We start from the raw sequence: 19,216 nt of genomic DNA on the forward strand, positions 1-19,216 counted from the left end.
GAATGAAGAAAGTATCTTAAAACAAAAGTCTGACGTCATAAAAATGAGGGATATGGAGAGGAGGAGTGGGAAAGAGAACCCCTAAAAAAGAGATGGATAAATTCTTAATTTTTATGACGTCACATGCTGATTTTTTGAGCGACTTTCTTCACTTACTCCTAAGTAAGAAAGTGTCAAAAAATTATTTAAACACAGAATGACTTATAACATTATACTTATTAGTCTTAGAAAAGTATTTTCCAAAAATCAAGTAAATGATTATTCATTTCTACTTAAAGCTTTGACCTTTACTTATAAATGTCCAATAGTTATGATTCCTAGAAAAGTTTGGTCGATTTACAAATCGTGGAATGTTGATTTTGTTCTATTGCAATGTTTCTTTTCAGTTGGTACTTCTTGAGCAACATCTATAATTGATGTTTGCTTGTAAATGTTTGTTTGTACGTCTAATTTGTTTATCTCCGCTTTTATGGATGTTGTCATCTTTGTTAAATTTAGGAGAGGGAAGATATGTGCTATAAAGATTATCAAAGAAGCAGCTATGGAACAAAAGTAAGTGTTTTAATATCATATCTATATTTCTATCTATCTGTGTCTGTATACCTATCTATATATCTAACTATCTATGTCTAAGTCTATTTGCCTGTCTGTATATCTAACTATCTATGTCGGAACATCTATCTATCTATAGTAGTTATGGAACAAAAGTAGGTGTTTTAATATCAATATTTCTCTATCTTTCTATATATCTATATCTGTATACCTATCTATATATCTAACTATCTATGTCTAAGTCTATTTGCCTGTCTGTATATCTAACTATCTATGTCGGAACATCTATCTATCTATAGTAGTTATGGAACAAAAGTAAGTGTTTTAATATCTATATTTCTTTATCTTTCTATCTATCTATGCTTGTATAACTGTCTATCTTTCTAACTATCTATAATCTGTGGATAGTATATATTACAGAGTTTATCAAGTAAAATTTATGGAAAAGAAGAAAGTGTGTTAACTTCTTTCTATCTAAAGCATATCTGTATACATGTATATATATCTAACGGCGTTGCTACAAACGACCAACTCTACAAAAGACCAATTCCTACAAAAGACCAAGTAGACGGTGTTACAAAAGACCAACGCCTACAAAAGACCAACTCTACAAAAGACCAACGCCTACAAAAGACCAACATTCAAAAAATCGTAATGCTAGAAGTTCTTAGCCGCAGAGCTCGGCCCCCTATTCTGCATAGCCGCGGGAGCTCGGCCCCCTTGCCTATAACCTAACCTAACCTATATTTATGAATGTTTAATGTACATTAATTTATTTATAATTTAGAATATCGTGGATTTTACAAAAAGTGGTTGGTAGATTTATTTTTCAAATTTTTAATATTTTTTACAATATTTAGGCAAGGTTAGGTTAGGTTATAGGCAAGGGGGCCGAGCGCCCGCGGCTAGGCAGGCCAGGGGGCCGAGCGCTGCGGCCATGTATTGATTATGTAATACATTATTACTAAATTTAATGTTTATATAACAATATATAGGTGTTGGTCTTTTGTAGGCGTTGGTCTTTTGTAGAGTTGGTCTTTTGTAGGCGTTGGTCTTTTGTAGAGTTGGTTTTTTGTAGGCGTTGGTCTTTTGTAGAGTTGGTCTTTTGTAGCAACGCCTATCTAACTATCTTATAACAAGGATGACAACATCCATAAGTAGCGAAGCACAAAAAATTGTGGATGGGATTACGTAGAAGTAGATTTATTGGAAAAATAAACACTAAACCTTGTTTTATTTTGTATGATGAAGACGGTTAAAGTAAATTACATACTAGATGCACATAACAATGGGAAAAAAATATTTTGAAACTGTTCATGCAAAAAAGTTTTAAAATTGGACCAAAAATACCAAAGATATGGGGAAATATGTCAAACATAAAAATAGCCAAAAACCTGCTAAAAGGCAGTTTGGCCGCCATTGTTACTTTTCTTAAAACGCCAGAAATTTAATTTTATTATCTTTAACTAAAATTTTTTTAAAAATTGGACCATAAACACCAAAGATATAGGTAAAAATGTGAAAAATATAAAAATAGCCAAAAACCTGCAAAAAGGCAGTCTGACTGTCATTGTTTTTTTCTTCAAATGACAGGAAATTTAATTTTGATATCTTTAACTGGAAAAATTTCGAAAATCGGACCATAAACACCAAAGATATGGGGAAAAATGTGAAAAATATAAAAATAGCAAAAACCTGCAAAAAAGGCAGTCTGACTGTCATTGTTGTTTCTTAAAATGACGGGAAATTTAATTTTGGTATCTTTAACTGAAAATATTTTGAAAATCGGATTATAAACACCAAAGATATGGGGAAAATTTGGAAAATATAAAAAATAGCCTAAAACCTGCTAAAAAGCAGTCTGACCGCCATTGATGTTTTATAGTTAATTGTTTTAATGATGGAAATGTTGTCAAACAAATTCAGCTCTCTATCTTTTATAAAAGCCGAGAAAATCACGTTTCCCCCAATTCATTAATTACGGACGGACGGACGGACATTGTGAATTATTGAGTAGCTTCGCTACTAAAAATATGGTGGAGGGGAATTTTTTGCTGGTGTTGATTCTTACTTTGGTTAGGTTAGTTTATATTGGTAAAACTATCCTTCATCTTACTTCGATTTATTCAAGAAATTAAGGGTAGGTTTCCTCCCAAACGCCTAGCATTTTGAGGGAATGCAACAAACATATTAAAAGTCTAATCTAATAATATTTTGATATACTTAATTATATTTTTTGATATATACAAACTAAATAATTGAAAATTATATATTTTTTTCAGGATTACTGCTGGTTAAGGGTGGATAACTACTTCATATTTAGGTAAAATTCACTGTATTATTTTTTAATATGTTTTTTTTTATTATGTAAAGGAGTGGGGGGCATGCCGGGACATCCAATTTTTTTTTCAGAGGTGCAAAGGTTTGAGGGGGTAATCTAATGATTTTTCTTTAATTTTGAGGAAGATATAGGGTCATATACAATACTCCCCTTTAATCCCACACTTAGGGAGGGGGTGGGGGTGAGTTTCAGTATTTGATTTTTCATACACTTGCCATTAAGAGAAGGAGGAGGAGTTTAAAACCACCCGAAGATATGTATTAAGCTACTCTGAAAATTAAAACCTATTTGGAATAGCAATTTCTGAGATTTTTAGCTTCAAAGCGACCTTACTATCTTATATAATAGGTTTTATATATTAACATGCAAATACATACATCATATTTGTTTACTATATATGACAGTTTTATTTCATTTATAAAATTTTGAAAGAAGTTGTATCAACTTTTTTTTTTATAGCTAGCCGGTTCTTTTAGTAAGTAGTAGATGTAAAATTTTTCATAGAATTCAGATATGCAATCGGTTTTTTTGTAGACCTCTTATTTTTTAAGTAATTTAAGTTTTTTAAAAAAATAATTAAGTCGGTTTTAAGGTACTAAAACGCAACAAAATAAAAGAAGAAAATGGCCAGTAAGAACAAAAATAGTAAGATCTTTAATTTGACACCTTACTTTTAAAATTCTGTTGAGTAATTATTGAAAAAATCTATTTTTTTAACCTCGGTATAACAAAAACTTTAGACCTAAATATTTTCTCAAACAGACATAAAAAACATGGGTTCATATATACCTTCAGAATCAGAAAAATATTACGAATCCATTGTAAGCAAAATTGAAAAAAATTAAAAAATTAAAAAATTAAAGAAATGGCCAATTATTTTTTTTGTTCAGACAACACTATTGTCTTCCCTTTTTTACCCCCTCTTTACCCCCTCTTTACCCCCTTCCCATTTTTATACTCAATTGAAGAATTAAGACGTTGCCTGTACAATATAATATGATATTTTCATATAATTCCTTTTATTGTAGTTTATATACTATATTGTAAACTTTTTTTTTTCAATTTTGCTTACAATGGATTCGTAATATTTTTCTGATTCTGAAGGTATATATGAACCCATATTTTTTTATTTGTGAAATAATAAAATTAAGTTCAAAGTTTTTATTCTCGTGGGTTAAAAAAAATCGATTTTTTCAATAATTACCTGACAGAATTGAAAAAGTAAGGTGTCAAATTAAAGATCTTACTATTTTTGTTCATAATGACCATTTTCTTTCTTTTTTTTGTTGCATTTTAGTACCTTAAAATCGACTTAATTTTTTTTTTTAAAACTTAGATTACTTAAAAAATAAGAGGTCTACAAAAAAACCGATTGCATATCTGAATTCTATGAAAAATTTTACATCTACTACTTACTAAAAGAACCGGCTAGCTATAAAAAAATAGTTGATACACCTTCTTTGAAACTTGAAAAAGTAAAAAGTACAACATTTTCATAAAATACACAAAATATAAAATACATAGAAATGGAAATAAGCAGCTTTTTATGTTGAAATAAAATTCTATATTATCCAATTATATAATTAGTAGGTTTGTTTTGTCTAAAACTAAAGATTTTGTAAACTTCTCAACCGATTGAGTTTTTCATTTTAGGGAATCTTTACATAGATCCAGGGATGGTTTTAGGCATTTTAAAAGCGAAGCTTTTCTATAATTAGGGTCGGTCCGTCCGTCCGTACGTCCGTCCGTAACGGATAGCTTTTTTCGTTAATTTAGGCATGTTAGAATTGTCCTATTGATTTCAAACTTTGCATGGTGATTCCTGCAGTAGTTAGGTACGATTTAGAAAGCGTAGCAACTCTATAATCATTACCAAAATGTCCGTACGTCCATTTTAAACATGTTGATTTTTTTACTTTTTTAACAACAAATTTTTATATGATCTAATTATCCGATTGATCTGATTTTTTGTATACCGATTCCTATTCAGTTCTGACATTATACAAGTGTTAATGTCTGTTTGTCCTACTGTTTCAGCGCTTCGCTTTCATGGATGTTGTCATCCTTGTTATTTATAGATTCTTGTTTTGGTAAAGGGTTAGACTATTTTCTTTCCATCTCTTCGAATAAGGTTCCCCTAGATGTTGAGGGCGTGGCCACTAGTTCTAGTATACAAAGTAGTAAAGTTAATTTTTTTGTGATTTATGTAATCAATAAACATATTGAGGTATTGATCCTAGTTTAATTAGGTCGAAGGTTGGTTTTAGACTATTTCATTTCCCAATTTAGAAATTTCAAAACGACTGAACTGATCAGTGCATTCTTTTAGGATTTATTATTACCAGGTTTCTGACATTTGTATTCTTCCATTTTCTATGTGAAAAAATACAAATTTGTTTGTAGGTTAATCCTTACACATTTTGAATTTAATTATAAAATTCAAATTCTGTGTATTTCAAATTTTAAATTATGTACAAGATTTACTTAATGTACTTTTACCATGGAGGGAGGGGACATTGGGTTGTTTATTACACTAGTCCCAAAGTTTTTTTTTGTGTATCATTATTGGGGATGTACATCATTTTATCTGCCATTGTCTTATCCCTTTAAATCCCAGCAAGATTTACTTAATGTACTTTTCTCGTATTCATTCGAATCCGGTGGATAGGAACCGGTTCTCATCCATACGAAAAAACTATGCCTAGCATCGTATTATATCCAGCTTACTAAGAATATAAAAAATGTACAATCATAAGATTAAAACCAGTTTTTTTAGCCCCGAGGTGCCGAAGGCACTGGCTTTTAATCTTATAATTGTACATTCTATATCCGCGGAAAGCTGTCTATAATACGATGCGAGAAATAACTATTACTTTCTGCATATTAAAGTCAGGGATCTCGGGGGATAAGACAATGATTGATAAATTTATTAATCCCCCAATGATGATAAACAAAAATACCTCTGATAAGATTATTGGTTGAAATGTTTGAACCAATAAATGTAGCGTTTATAAAGATACCAAAAGTTTTAAGCCAGCAAATAAAAGTCTGAAATTATTAAACCTTGGGTAACATAATAATTTACAGTCCAATGTCCACTCCCTATCTCTGATTAAATTATACAAAATTTAGTTTTAAAAGATCTAAAGAAAACATAATTTTTTATGTTTGATACCTAGATATAGTTATTAACATGAAAATGAAATTCATTTTAAGTTTTAAGAAGAGTTAGATAGTTTTAACCTATCAAAGAACCCATAATAAAACCAACCTCGTGGGTATCAATATATAATCAAAGTATTGTACATACGTTTTTATTCCATTATTTTATCCCTTAAGATCCCTAAAATATCCATTCAAAAACAATGTATAATTAATTTTGATAATATTATTTTAGTTTTATTCTGCCTGCAGCTGCTGTTATTCTTTCAAATCTATTCTTCCTGATTCTTGCTCTGCAACGGATGATTAGGCATAAAATATTGACAGGGGATGTCAGGTATACCTATCTATCTATCTATCTATCTATCTATCTATCTATCTATCTATCTATCTATCTATCTATCTATCTATCTATCTATCTATCTATCTATCTATCTATCTATCTATCTATCTATCTATCTATCTATCTATCTATCTATCTATCTATCTATCTATCTATCTATCTATCTATCTATCTATCTATCAACTCCAACCCTCCATAACCACATCCAACATCACCCCCCCTCCTCCCCTCATCCTCTCTGGCGACATCCATCCAAATCCTGGTCCCAAATACCCTTGCTCTACCTGCTCCCGCAACATAACCCGCTCCTCTGGTGCCTTCCTCTGTAACTCCTGCCAACTTTGGGTTCATCCCAAATGTTCCCTCCTCTCATCCAAATCCGAATACAATTCTAACTGGTCCTGTCCACCCTGCATCTCTGCCTCCCCTACCCCCTTCTCACCCATTTTCCCCCAACAATCAACACCCCCACCTAAATCCCGTGGCCCCAAATTTCCATGCCCTATCTGTTCCTTAGGTGTTACAAAATCCACTGGCTCCTTCCAATGTAACTCCTGCCTCCAATGGGTCCACCCCAAATGTTCCCTCCTTCCATCCTCCACCCACTACTCCCCCTTCTGGATATGCCCCTCCTGTTCCCCCCAAAATTCCCCCCCTCCCTCACCCTCCACACCCAACTCCCCGTCTCCCCCACCTTCCCCAACAGCACCTCCATCACCACCACACCCTCAATCACCCCCGGCCCCTCCTCCCCCCACCCCTGCCCCCCGCAAACCTCCTGGTAAACCTTTCATCCTCCAATTCAACTGTAACGGTCTCCTTACCACCCAAGATGAACTCCACAACCTTATTTCAACACTTAACATCCCAATTACCTGCCTCCAAGAAACTAAACTCTCCTGCAAATCCAATCCTAAACCCCTCCCTGGCTATAACTTCATCAGGAAGGATCGACAAGACCGACCTGGTGGAGGAATAGCCTTCCTCATTGCCGAAGACATCCCCTTCACACACCTTAACCTCAACCACCTCTCCAATGGCCCCCTTGAGGTTGATGGCATCCAAATTTCCCGCAATGGCTCCCCTCTACAAATCATCAACCTTTACCTCCCCCCACACTCCTCCTGCCCCCCACAATACACCCCTGACTTTAACCTCCTTTTTGAAAATCCAAATGACCTTATCCTAGTCGGTGACTTCAATGCCCACAACCCTGCCTGGAACTCCATTACCCTTGACCAATCTGCCATGAATCGTGGGGAGGCTCTGCTGGAAGCTCTCAATGAGAGCAGCCTTTGCCTCCTCAACGAGGATTCCCCTACCCGCCTTCCCCCCAATGGCCAACCTACCTCCCCTGACCTTTCCTTATGCTCTGCCCACCTTGCCCTTGATTTCTCCTGGCACACCCTTACCACCCTCCGTTCTGATCACCTTCCCATTCTCCTCTCCATTCCCGAAATCACCAGAACCCCCCGCCCTGTCAAAACCTTCCACAACTTCCATAAAGCAGACTGGGACACCTTTACCCTAGAAACTGAAACCCTTTTTGAAGACCTTCCTGACCCTTCCTCCTGCTCCCAAGGTGAAGCCACTTTCCGCCAAATCCTCCAAACTGCCTCCAAACACACTGTTCCTGCTGGCTTCATCAAAAATTCCAACCCTACCCTCCCTCAGTCTGCTAAACCCCTTATCCAGCAAAGAGACTCCTTAAGAGAAACCAACCCCCATGATCCTCAAATTCAAATCCTTAATGACCAAATCTCCTCAATAGTAAACCAACATTCCAACAAAAAATGGCAAGAAACCCTTTCCAAATCCGACCATAGAACAAATCCTTCCAAATTCTGGTCCCTCCTCAAGTCCCTTTCCGGCAAAAACAACTCCCCTCCCTCCAACCAACCCATTTCCTTCAACAACAACAAAGTCCACACCTCCCACCTCCACATTGCCGAATCCTTCACCAGTCAATTCACCTCTGTCTCCCGTCATACTTCCAACCCTTTCTCCAGAAAAATTATCCGTAAAATCCGCCGCCGCAACCACCTCAACAGAAACTTCCAACCTTTTACCCCTGCCCTTGTCCTTGAAGCAATTAAAAATTCCTCCAATTCCTCTGCACTTGGCCCCGACAACCTTAACATCCTTCACCTTAAACACCTTGGTCCAAATGGCATCTCCTACCTCACTAAACTTTTCAACCTCTCCATCTCCGCTGCCAACATCCCTGCCATTTGGAAACTATCCAAAATCATTGCCCTCCTCAAACCTGGTAAACCCCCTGACCTTTCCACCTCCTACCGCCCAATCTCCCTCCTCTGTCCTGCAGCAAAAGTCCTTGAACGCCTACTCCTCCCCTACCTTAAACAATCCCTCTCCACCCACCCCTCACAACACGGCTTTAAACCCCTCCACTCCACCACCTCCTCCCTCCTCAACCTTTCCACCACCATTGCCAATGGCTTCAATCAAAACCTCCCCCCCAGCCGCACAACTGTTGCCTCCATCGACCTTTCCAAAGCATTTGACTGCATTCCCATCCACCTCCTTCTCCAAAAAATCTCCTCCTCCAACCTTCATCCCAACATCATTAGATGGCTATCCTGCTACTTGCGTGGCAGGATGGCTTTCTGTTCCTATCAAAACACCAATGCCTCTCCTAAAATTGTCCACACTGGCGTCCCCCAAGGCTCTGTTATCTCCCCAGTCCTCTTCAACTTCTACATAGCAGATGCCCCCCACATTCCCCCTGCCCACACCTCCTCCTATGCCGATGACCTTAACTCCTTCCACTCCTCCCCTAACATCCCCCAGTCAGTTGAATCCATCAACTCCCACCTCTCCTCAATCGCTGACTGGGCCTCCACCAACGGCCTCTCCATAGCTCCCAACAAATCCACTGTCACCCTCTTCACTTCTGACCGCAAGCACCAATCCAACCTCCATCCTCAAGTCCAAATCAACGGCTCCACCCTTCCCCTTGAGAAAACCCCTAAAATCCTTGGAGTTACCTTTGACACCTTTTTCAATTTCAGTTCCCATGTCTCCACCATTTCCTCAAAAATTTCCTCCCGCCTTAGAATCCTCAAATGTCTGGCTGGCACCAAATGGGGCCACCAGAAGGAGACTCTCCTCACCACCTACAACACCCTCCTCCGCCCCATCACCACCTATGCCTGTCCTGTTTGGTTCCCTAACACCTCCAAAAACAACATTGACAAACTCCAAGTCCTCCAAAACCAAGCCCTCCGCATCTGTACTGGTTCCACTAAAAAATCTCCCATCAGCCACCTCCACCAAGAAACCAAAATCCTACCAGTACGGAACCACCTTTCCCTTCTTTGTTCCCAATACCTGGCCTCCTCCCTCCGCCCCTCCCACCCATCCTTTCACAACGTCACAACCCCCCCTGGCCCTAGATCCAAAAAATCCACCCTTCAATCCATGTTCCTTCCTACTCTCCAACCTTTTCTTTCCCCCGACAACACCCTCCTTCCCACAAACTACAAATCCACAATCTCCAGACTCCACACCTCAGCTGTCACCCAAGCCATAAATTCTTACCCCCCTAATCCTGTCCTTAATCAAGCTCCCCCTGACATCAACCCCTCCGAAATCCAACTCCCCAGGCACTACAGAACCATCCTCTCCCAATTAAGATCCAACTATTGTCCTAAACTCCAAAGCTACCTCCATTCCATCAACGCTTCTCTTACCCCCAACTGCCCATCCTGTCCTGTTAATCCTACCCCAGAAACAGTCCAGCACCTCTTTTCATGCCCAAATAATCCTACAAATCTTACTCCTATGGACCTCTGGCAAAATCCCACCCATGTAGCTGCCTTCCTCTCCTCCCATCCAAGTTTCACCAGCCTTCCTCCCCTCCAACGCCCCCCTCCAGAGCCCCCACCATAAGCCCACGCCCCCCCCCCCTCACCCCACTGATGACTACCCGGACCGGAAACTGACTATGAGCAGCCAAAACAACAACATCTATCTATCTATCTATCTATCTATCTATCTATCTATCTATCTATCTATCTATCTATCTATCTATCTATCTATCTATCTATCTATCTATCTATCTATCTATCTATCTATCTATATTCAGAGGCCTACTGGTATCCTATATGAAGGGGGTAGGCCTACTACTGTGCTTATTGGGGAGTACGTGGATTTCAGGAAAAGTATCTTTAATGCTAACATAAGATTATTAATGTACTTAAAAACTTAAAGGTTGTTAAATAAAATGATAAAGAAGCAAAATAATACTTTGACAGACTTATAGTCGGAATTTCTTAGTCAAACAGGGGACTTGCACAAATTTGTTAAGCCCTCTAGCTCTAATAGAAGCTGATATAAGGTCCGACAGTTAAGGAGGGTTAAGGAATCTTAAGGGATAAGAATATAGAAATTGATGATAAATAAAATTACCCCTTTTGTGTATAACAATTATTGGTGGAAAAGTTTGGATACCAATGAAAATTTAATAAAAGTACCCAAAGTTGTTAAGTTAACGAATGAGTGAGCGTGTTTACAACACATGGTACCAGTATAACTAACTGCCCAATGTCCCCACCCTCCCAAAATAATTATTAAAATTAGAACTATTACAAAAGATACTTTGATATTAGGACTTTTATATCTAGTTCTAAATAATGTATATTTAGCGTATACATTTACTCTACTCAACTCAATGCAGGGTAAGTACGTCTTTTTTAGTAGCGAAGCTACTCTATATGTGCTGTTCTGTCTGTCAGTATGCCAAATGAATCTAGTTTTTAATAATGTTTATTTGGAGTATACATTTACTCTTCACAACTCAATGCAGGGTAAGTACGTCTTATTTAGTAGCGAAGCTACTCTTTATGTGCTGTTCTGTCGGTTTGTCTGTCAGTATGACAAATGAATCTAGTTATAAATAATGAATATTTAGCATATACGTTTACTCTACTGAACTCAATGCAGGGTAAGTACGTCTTATTTAGTAGCGAAGCTACTCTTTATGTGCTGTTCTGTCTGTCAGTATGCCAAATGAATCTAGTTTTTAATAATGTTTATTTGGAGTATACATTCACTCTACTCAACTCAATGCAGGGTAAGTACGTCTTATTTAGTAGCGAAGCTACTCTTTATGTGCTGTTCTGTCTGTCAGTATGCCAAATGAATCTAGTTTTTAATAATGTTTATTTGGAGTATACATTCACTCTACTCAACTCAATGCAGGGTAAGTACGTCTTTTTAGTAGCAAAGCTACACACTTTAGTTTCTTGTCTGTCTGATAGTATTAAAAGTATATCTAGTGTCAGTTATGCTCAGCTGACTGTTATTGGGCTATCTAATGTACATAGATATTCATTCGTTTATAATATACGTGCCATAACATGGATAACAGCATCCATTAAAGCGAAACTCATACAGAAGACCAAACGAACACTTATATAACAAATAGCTTTAAAAAATTTAAGTCTTAACAAAATTGTATGTAAATTTATTGCAAAATACCCTTGTACTTTTAAACATAGGTACTTTCTCTATCTTAATTTTTATTCTAAATTGAAATGTTATAAAATTTTGCTTTTGATTTTAGGAGTTGGTATATTTGTTTTCCAAGGAGTAATGAATAAAAGTCTTAGAACTGCTATAAGGTAACTAGATAGATATAGATAGATAGATAGATAGATAAATAGATAATTGATAGATAGATGGACAGACAGACAGATGGATTTATGGACAGTTGGTATATTTGTATTTGTGAGAGTGATAGAGAGAGAGATGGATAGATAGATAGAGAGATAGATAATAATGGATAGAAATATATGTAGATAGATGGATATATAGATAGACAGACAGATAGATTTTAAGAGTTGGTATATTTGTATTCAAAGGATTAATGAATAAAAGTCTTAGAACTGCCCTAAGGTAAATAGATAGATAAAGTTAGAAAGATAGACAGATGGATAGATAGATATATAAGGTATATAGTTGGTTATTAAGTTGTTATATAAAAGTTTATTATTTTAAAAACACACACAACCTTATTTTCAAATTTCGGGTAAAAACTTTGTGTCGAAATTTTGCTTGAAAAGTTTGTTTCGGGTGATATGTAAAATGGTTGTGAATTTTTGTTCAGGTCATTTTAGAGTCATAAAGCTTTAAGGGAAAAAAAGGGGGGAGGGGCAGAAACCTAGCTTAAATCCATACAGGACCTATGTAATGGTTTTCTAGAAGATCTGAATCAGTTCAGAAGTTAGTAAGATTTAAACGGACAAACAAAAAAAGCTGTTGTAAAATCCCTAGATAATTTACTAATCCCTCCCTTTAGAGAAACAGTACATAAAATTTTTATAAACAAAGAGGGTTGTTTTAATATTATATCAAGAATGTTTTATATTTGTTTTTTTTGGGGCCATTTGTCCATTACTTTAGTGTGTAAACGAGTTGATTAATTATTTAGCAAGAGGTTTACCAACAGATTTTTTAAAAAACTTATCTATTTATTGATATTTTTTAACTCTCTAAATATGTATCTATCTATATTATATTTGAAACAGTACTATATGAGGGGGAGATTTTTTGGAACTGTTAAAAATTAGGTGTTGCTGTGTTGTAGTAAATGTAGGTATTAACTGAAAATGTTCTTTATTTGTTTTTAGGGCTATTTATCTATTAGTTTGGTGTGTAAACGAGTTGATTAATTATTTAGCAAGAGGTTTACCAACAGATTTTATACAAAATTATCTATCTTTCTAACTATCTCATCCATTTATTTGTTTTCTATCCATCTAACTATACAATTTAACAGATTTTATACAAAGTCTGTCTATTTATCTACCCGTCTATCTATCTATCCATATAGCAATATATCCATCTATCTATCTAAATTGTAATATATCTATTTACATCTAGAAAAAAGTTATCTATCTATCAACTGATTTATCAATCTAATCATATTTGGGAAGAAGTCAACCAAGAATTTTAACAACATATTACTTAAAAACTCTGTCTATTTATCTATCCATCTGTCTATCTACTGATTCATATGTCATGAAATTAACCAACAACTATCTATTTATGAATCAATCTGTCTATCCACCTCTCTCTCTATTCATTCAGCTATCCATATAACTATCTATTTAGCTAACTATTAATTTTTTAGGAAGAAGTTAACCAACAATTTTACCAACAGATTTTACACCAACTCCATCAGAGGTTAGTCAAATTTTTCCAGACTGGTGTTTTAAAAAAATAAAATATTTGGCTCTTAACTTTTCAACCAGTTAAAAATGATTATTATTAGCATATGCTGTATTGTTTTTCAGATTGAATAATTTTATAATATATTTCTATGATTGGTATCTATTTAGACAAGAGGATTTATAATTATTTTGATCAAAAATTTTTAATAGGCAGATATCTTTTGATTTCATTATTATAGAGTGTTATTTTAGTGTAAATTATTAAGGATATAAAGGGATAAGACAATGGCCGATGAATTGTTTTTTTTTGTAACAGAAATTTAAACTTGTTATATGTAACTTTACTTTTAAAAATGCAAATATTTCTAAGGATAAAGTAAAATCATGTACATATTTATTTGGATCAAATTCAGCTTGGTTAAATACACCTACTATATCACTAGGGACGGGGGAGTAGAACTATAATTTACCCTGGTATGACTAAATTATATTTTATTTGTAAGTTTAAAAACTGTAAACCCTTATATTATTTTCTTTATTGGATGGTTTAAACTTTTCAACCAATAATTTCAAACTTCAGAGTCTTACTGTTATTAAAATGTAGGCCTAGCAGCTACGTCCATAGTGGACATTTGAGAAACTTTACTGTAAAGGAGAACCATATCGGTTTAGAGGTTATGGATATACTTTGCTAAACATTTTGACAGGCAGACAAAATTATATATATTGAAAATTATTTAGAAAATATTTCCATAAACTGAATATGATCCGATTTTGAATGAAAGAAGCCTTTTCAATGATATCAACATTCTATACAAACATCATGTTACCGTTTAAGAGATATTATTTATCAATTTTTTACAATAGAATCATAGCTAACTGTGTCGTTAATACGATCAAACTTGACTTTGTTTTTTATGGTTTTTATGGTAACCAAAGTTTTATAAGCTTGCTTAAAACTTTTAGTAATCATATCAAAGCTTGATTGGTTGGTTCATTATGTTGAATGTCCAATCTTTTCAATTAATGATTTTAATCTACAGATGGGAAATTTTATTTACATACCTTAAGGATGTGCATGAAATTACCCTTTTTGTAGATTGCAATGAGTGGTTGAATCGTTTTGACACTCAACTTAAGGAACCAACCAATCAAAATTATATAAATGTCACCAAAATTGTCAAGCCAACAAATAAGAAAATGTCATTATAAAACTCTTGGGGACAATTCCCTCCCTCTAAAAAAATAGGGTTAAAATTTTCAACAAAAATACAATTTTGAGAAGTATTTTTATGTGTGTTGTACTGTAGTGTAATACTATTATTAATAATAGTCCAAAGAACCCGTATAACACGATGCATCTAGAAAGTGTAATTTACATTTTGCAACATATTTTTCCCCCTACAAAAACTTTCTTGTCATGCCTTTGTGCTAAGATTTATTGATCATAAGATTGAGTCACCAAATACCAGAGATGGGTTTTTGAAAGATGAATGCCGCGTTTTTTGATTGATTGATTGACTAGACAAAATATACAACTATTTATTTAATTATTTCGCTGTTGTTGGTATGGCCTTCATAGTAAAAAAAAACAAATTATCTTCAATTCATTATTGCTGCATATTAATTTATGCATCTTTTTAGAGCTGTGTTAGACATTATACAAATGGCTAAAATATTAATTTAAAATTTTGAATTCTTCAGTTGTATACTCTGTTAAAATCGTACGGGGCATTGATCTTCAAGATCAAATAAGATTTCTAACAGAGTTTACAACTTAAGAATTCAAAATTTTAAAATTATTATTTTAGCCATTTGTATCATGTCTAATACAGATCTAAAAAAATGCATTAATAAATATGCAGCGAAAATGGATTTAAGTTGTATTAGACATTATACAAATGGCTAAAATAATAATTTCAAAATTTTTAATTCTTAAGTTGTATACTCTGTGTTGAAATCCCATCGTCTTCGTTCAATCAATCAATGTATAAAAAATTGTCGAAAAAACGCGGCATTTTTTAAAACCCCATCTCAGAGATGGGTTTTTGAAAGATGAATGCCGCGTTTTTTCGACATTTTTTCGACATTGATTGATTGAATTAAGACAATATGATTTCAACAGAGACTACAATTTAAGAATTCAAAATTTTACAATTATTATTTTAGCCATTTGTATAATATCTAATACAGCTCTAAAAAGATGCATTAATAAATATGCAGCAAAAATGGATTGAAGATAATTTGTTTTCTTCTATGAAGGCTATACCAACAAAAGCGAAATAATTAAATAAATCGTTGTATACCTACTCTGTTTAAATTTCACTAATTGAAAAAATGCGGCATTCATCTTTCAAAAACCCATCTCAGGGCGCATCAGCCGCGCATAAGCCTCAAATTTAAAACCGATTGTAAGCAAATTTTGTTTTATCATCGAGCTAAATTTTATCCTTATACTAAAGTAACAGGATGTCTGTCTGTTTGTGTGTTTGTACCGAAGGATCTCGCTGAACCGATCGGGTTCTCCTTAACAGGATAGATTCGCATAGGTCCCAGAAAGGTTTATAACTATTATGGGGGAGGGTACCACCATCCTCCCAAAGGAAATCACAAAAAATCGTTTGACGTTTCTCGATTATAAAAAGAGAGTTCAACCAAACATAAACGTCAAACGCAACATAGACATATTTTAAATATTAAAAAAACATTTAAAGTGCCACTAGAGGCCTCTAGGGGCGTAGCCGAGTCCTGTCAAATACTTTTTTTCAATTGTGCAGAGTTTTAAAAACAAAGATTTCAATAATAATGGCTGGTCCGTCCGCTTGTTCGTCCTTAACGGATAGCAAGAAATGTTAATTTAGGCAAGTTATCCTCGTCATATTGATTTCAAATTTTGTTAGATGCTTCCTAAAATAGTTACTTACATTTTAGAATGCGCAGTAGTTCTATTTTCTTCATCAGCAAGCGACTGCGCCCCTTGAATTTAAAGACACTGTACATATAAGTGGTGGGGAAAGCAAAGATAGCCCAAAACCCACCAAAGACTTCAAAATGAAAAAGCCTAAATCTATCCTAGGTTCTATGTAAAGCTTCCTTAAAGGGATGTATGGAAAGTCGAAAAATAGCTTAAAATCAAACCGAGACGCATTTTTGAAAATAAAATAGCCTTAACGTTATCTCAGAACCTATAAAAAGCTTCACTTGAAAGGATAAACATATTGGTTCAGCTGTTAGCGAGAACCTTTGCTACAGACCAAAAAAAAAGATTACTGCTTTTAATAATATTATTCATTATTTAGGTATACCAGAAAATCCTGGAGGTTCCAGTTCCTTTGCAGGTCTGCAGATCCAGTCTCAGAAGTTAATTAAATGGAGGCAGGAAAATATCTAATTTTGGATCCATTAATAGATATATATTACAGCTTTCTGCGGATATGAAAATGAAATGTCATACGATTAAAACCAGTTTTGTTAGACCCGAGGGGCAGAAGACCCGGGATAACAGTACTGGTAGTAGTTTTATGATTTTCATTTCAGTATTTGTGGAACATTGCCTGCAATACGATGATACACATTATTCTTCAGTTTGGCTGAGAACTGTTTCTAATCTAGCAGATATTGATCTGTTTCACAGCCGAAAAATTTATGTACATCCCCAATGATAATACACAAAATTAACCCTTCTGTAGATTACAATTAGTGGTTGAATCGTTTGCACACTGAATTTATTGAATGAATAAATCAAAATTTAATAAAAGTTCCCAAAATTGTAGCCCACAATAAAAGGACTAAATAATAAAAAGCCCAATCCCCCCCCCCCCCTTCCAGGTTTCGAAGTCATAGAAGAACAAGGATGACAACATCCATAAAAGCGAAGCACTGAAACGGTAGGACAAACGGACATAAACACTTGTATAGTGTCAGAACTGAATAATCATAATATACATAAATGTATAAGAGTTACGGATGGACGTATTGACGGGCCGACCCTAATTATAGAAAAGCTTCGCTTTTAATAAATTTTCTTATTAATTTAACCGAAAGTAAATATATAAAATACAATTAAAACAGAAGGAATAAAGAGACAAAAGATGAGAATGAAGAAATAGAAAATGTACAAGAGGCATTTATAAGCACCAAAATGTAATTGTATGTAGCTTTCAATAGTGCCTATAAAAAATTACGCCATATTGGCCTACTATTGGTTAGTTAAAATGTATACTGGCCTGCCATTGGTAAATTTAGTCTGTGAATGGTCTCTAATTGTTCACTGTATGTTGTCATTTTTTATAAGAGCTGGATCTTTAAATCATTTTCGTGGTGAGCCAGATCGGGGTAAGCCAACTTTCCACCAATGAGAGCACAGCATTTTATAAAATGCCGTGCTATGATTGGCTAAAATTCGGCTCACCCCGATCTGGCTCACCACAAAAATGATTTAAAGATCCAGCTAAGCACTATAAGAGAATCTAATTTTATGTATTTGTATAATCATTATTTATTATGTATTTTTGTGTGTATGTGTTCAGCAAAATAAAATGTAAAGAAAAATAATTTTTTTCTAAATATAGAAATTATTATGCAGATTTTAAAACGGACTCAACATAATGAATTTATTGTTTATTTCTAAATAAGTAATTAGATGTTTGTGTGTATGTATTATATTTGAGCAGAAAAATGTCAATACCCACTGGTTTTGCTTTTTTTGTTTGAGAAGGTTCTTTGCAGTTATGATAAATTTTTTGTTTGTTAGACTTTAACAAAATATTTGATAGGTAGTAAGATAAGGGATTTAAAAGGATAAGAAAATGGCCGAATGAAGATGCTCAAAATTACCCCTTCTGTAGATTACTGAACCGTTTGGATACTAAATGAATCAACCAATCAAAAATAATTAAAAGTCTCCAAGGTTCGCAAAGGAATAAAAATAAGAATTTGGGGACTGATTAAAAAAACATACAATCTCAAAGTCCAAATCTATTTCAAAAAAGCTGATTATTTTTAGTTATTCTAATTATATAAGAGACAAGAAAACACATCCATAATTAGCGCAGCACACATTAGGGGCTTGTCCACTGAGATCTCGGTAACCCCCTAAACCGTTTGGGTTCTCCATATAAAAGAATGTTTATTATATATAAAGTCCAAGTCTTTGGATTGTTTTAGGCTACTTTCTGTACTTTCATACTCCTTTTTAGGAAGCTTTATCCAGGTTCCCAAATGGTTTTAGGCTATTTTCCAAAAATATTAGTCTTGGGGAGGTTTCTTGATTATAGTTATGTTTTGTTTATAATATTGTAATTAGGAATCAAGATTCTAAAAAATCAGATATATATTCTGAATAAGACAACTACTAAAAAATAAAGAAATAGATAAGTAGATTTTCTAAGAATTTAATAATATTACAATGTTAATTATAAACATATTCTGATAAATATATTCTCAAATAAACATATATTATTCGATATTTTTAAAAGCGAAGCTTTTTTATAATTAGGGTCGGTCCGTACGTCCGTAACGGTTAGATCTTTTTGCTTATTTAGGCAAGTTAGATTTTTTCTATCGATTTAAAACTTTGCATAGTGATTCCTGTCGTAATAAGGTACGATTTAGAAAGCGTAG

The 19,216-nt window shown here is 34.4% G+C and overlaps 1 protein-coding gene across 1 annotated transcript in view; it reads left to right on the forward strand.

The window, feature by feature from the left end:
• Positions 1–17,006, forward strand: part of LOC145326156 (adhesion G protein-coupled receptor L3-like) — an 83,674-nt gene extending 66,668 nt beyond the window's left edge. The window contains exons 18-25 of the mRNA XM_080169339.1: positions 499–552; positions 2,835–2,875; positions 6,291–6,392; positions 10,507–10,575; positions 11,028–11,098; positions 11,986–12,043; positions 13,555–13,607; positions 16,894–17,006. Of these exons, the coding sequence (XP_080025465.1) occupies positions 499–552; positions 2,835–2,875; positions 6,291–6,392; positions 10,507–10,575; positions 11,028–11,098; positions 11,986–12,043; positions 13,555–13,607; positions 16,894–16,985 (540 nt within the window). The 3' untranslated portion in view covers positions 16,986–17,006. The remainder of the gene's footprint in view (positions 1–498; positions 553–2,834; positions 2,876–6,290; positions 6,393–10,506; positions 10,576–11,027; positions 11,099–11,985; positions 12,044–13,554; positions 13,608–16,893) is intronic.
• The last annotated feature ends 2,210 nt before the right edge of the window (positions 17,007–19,216 follow it).

This window comes from Acartia tonsa, chromosome 1 (assembly GCF_053477335.1).
Source record: "Acartia tonsa isolate MP-2025a chromosome 1, ASM5347733v1, whole genome shotgun sequence".
Lineage (NCBI taxonomy): Eukaryota > Metazoa > Arthropoda > Copepoda > Calanoida > Acartiidae > Acartia > Acartia tonsa.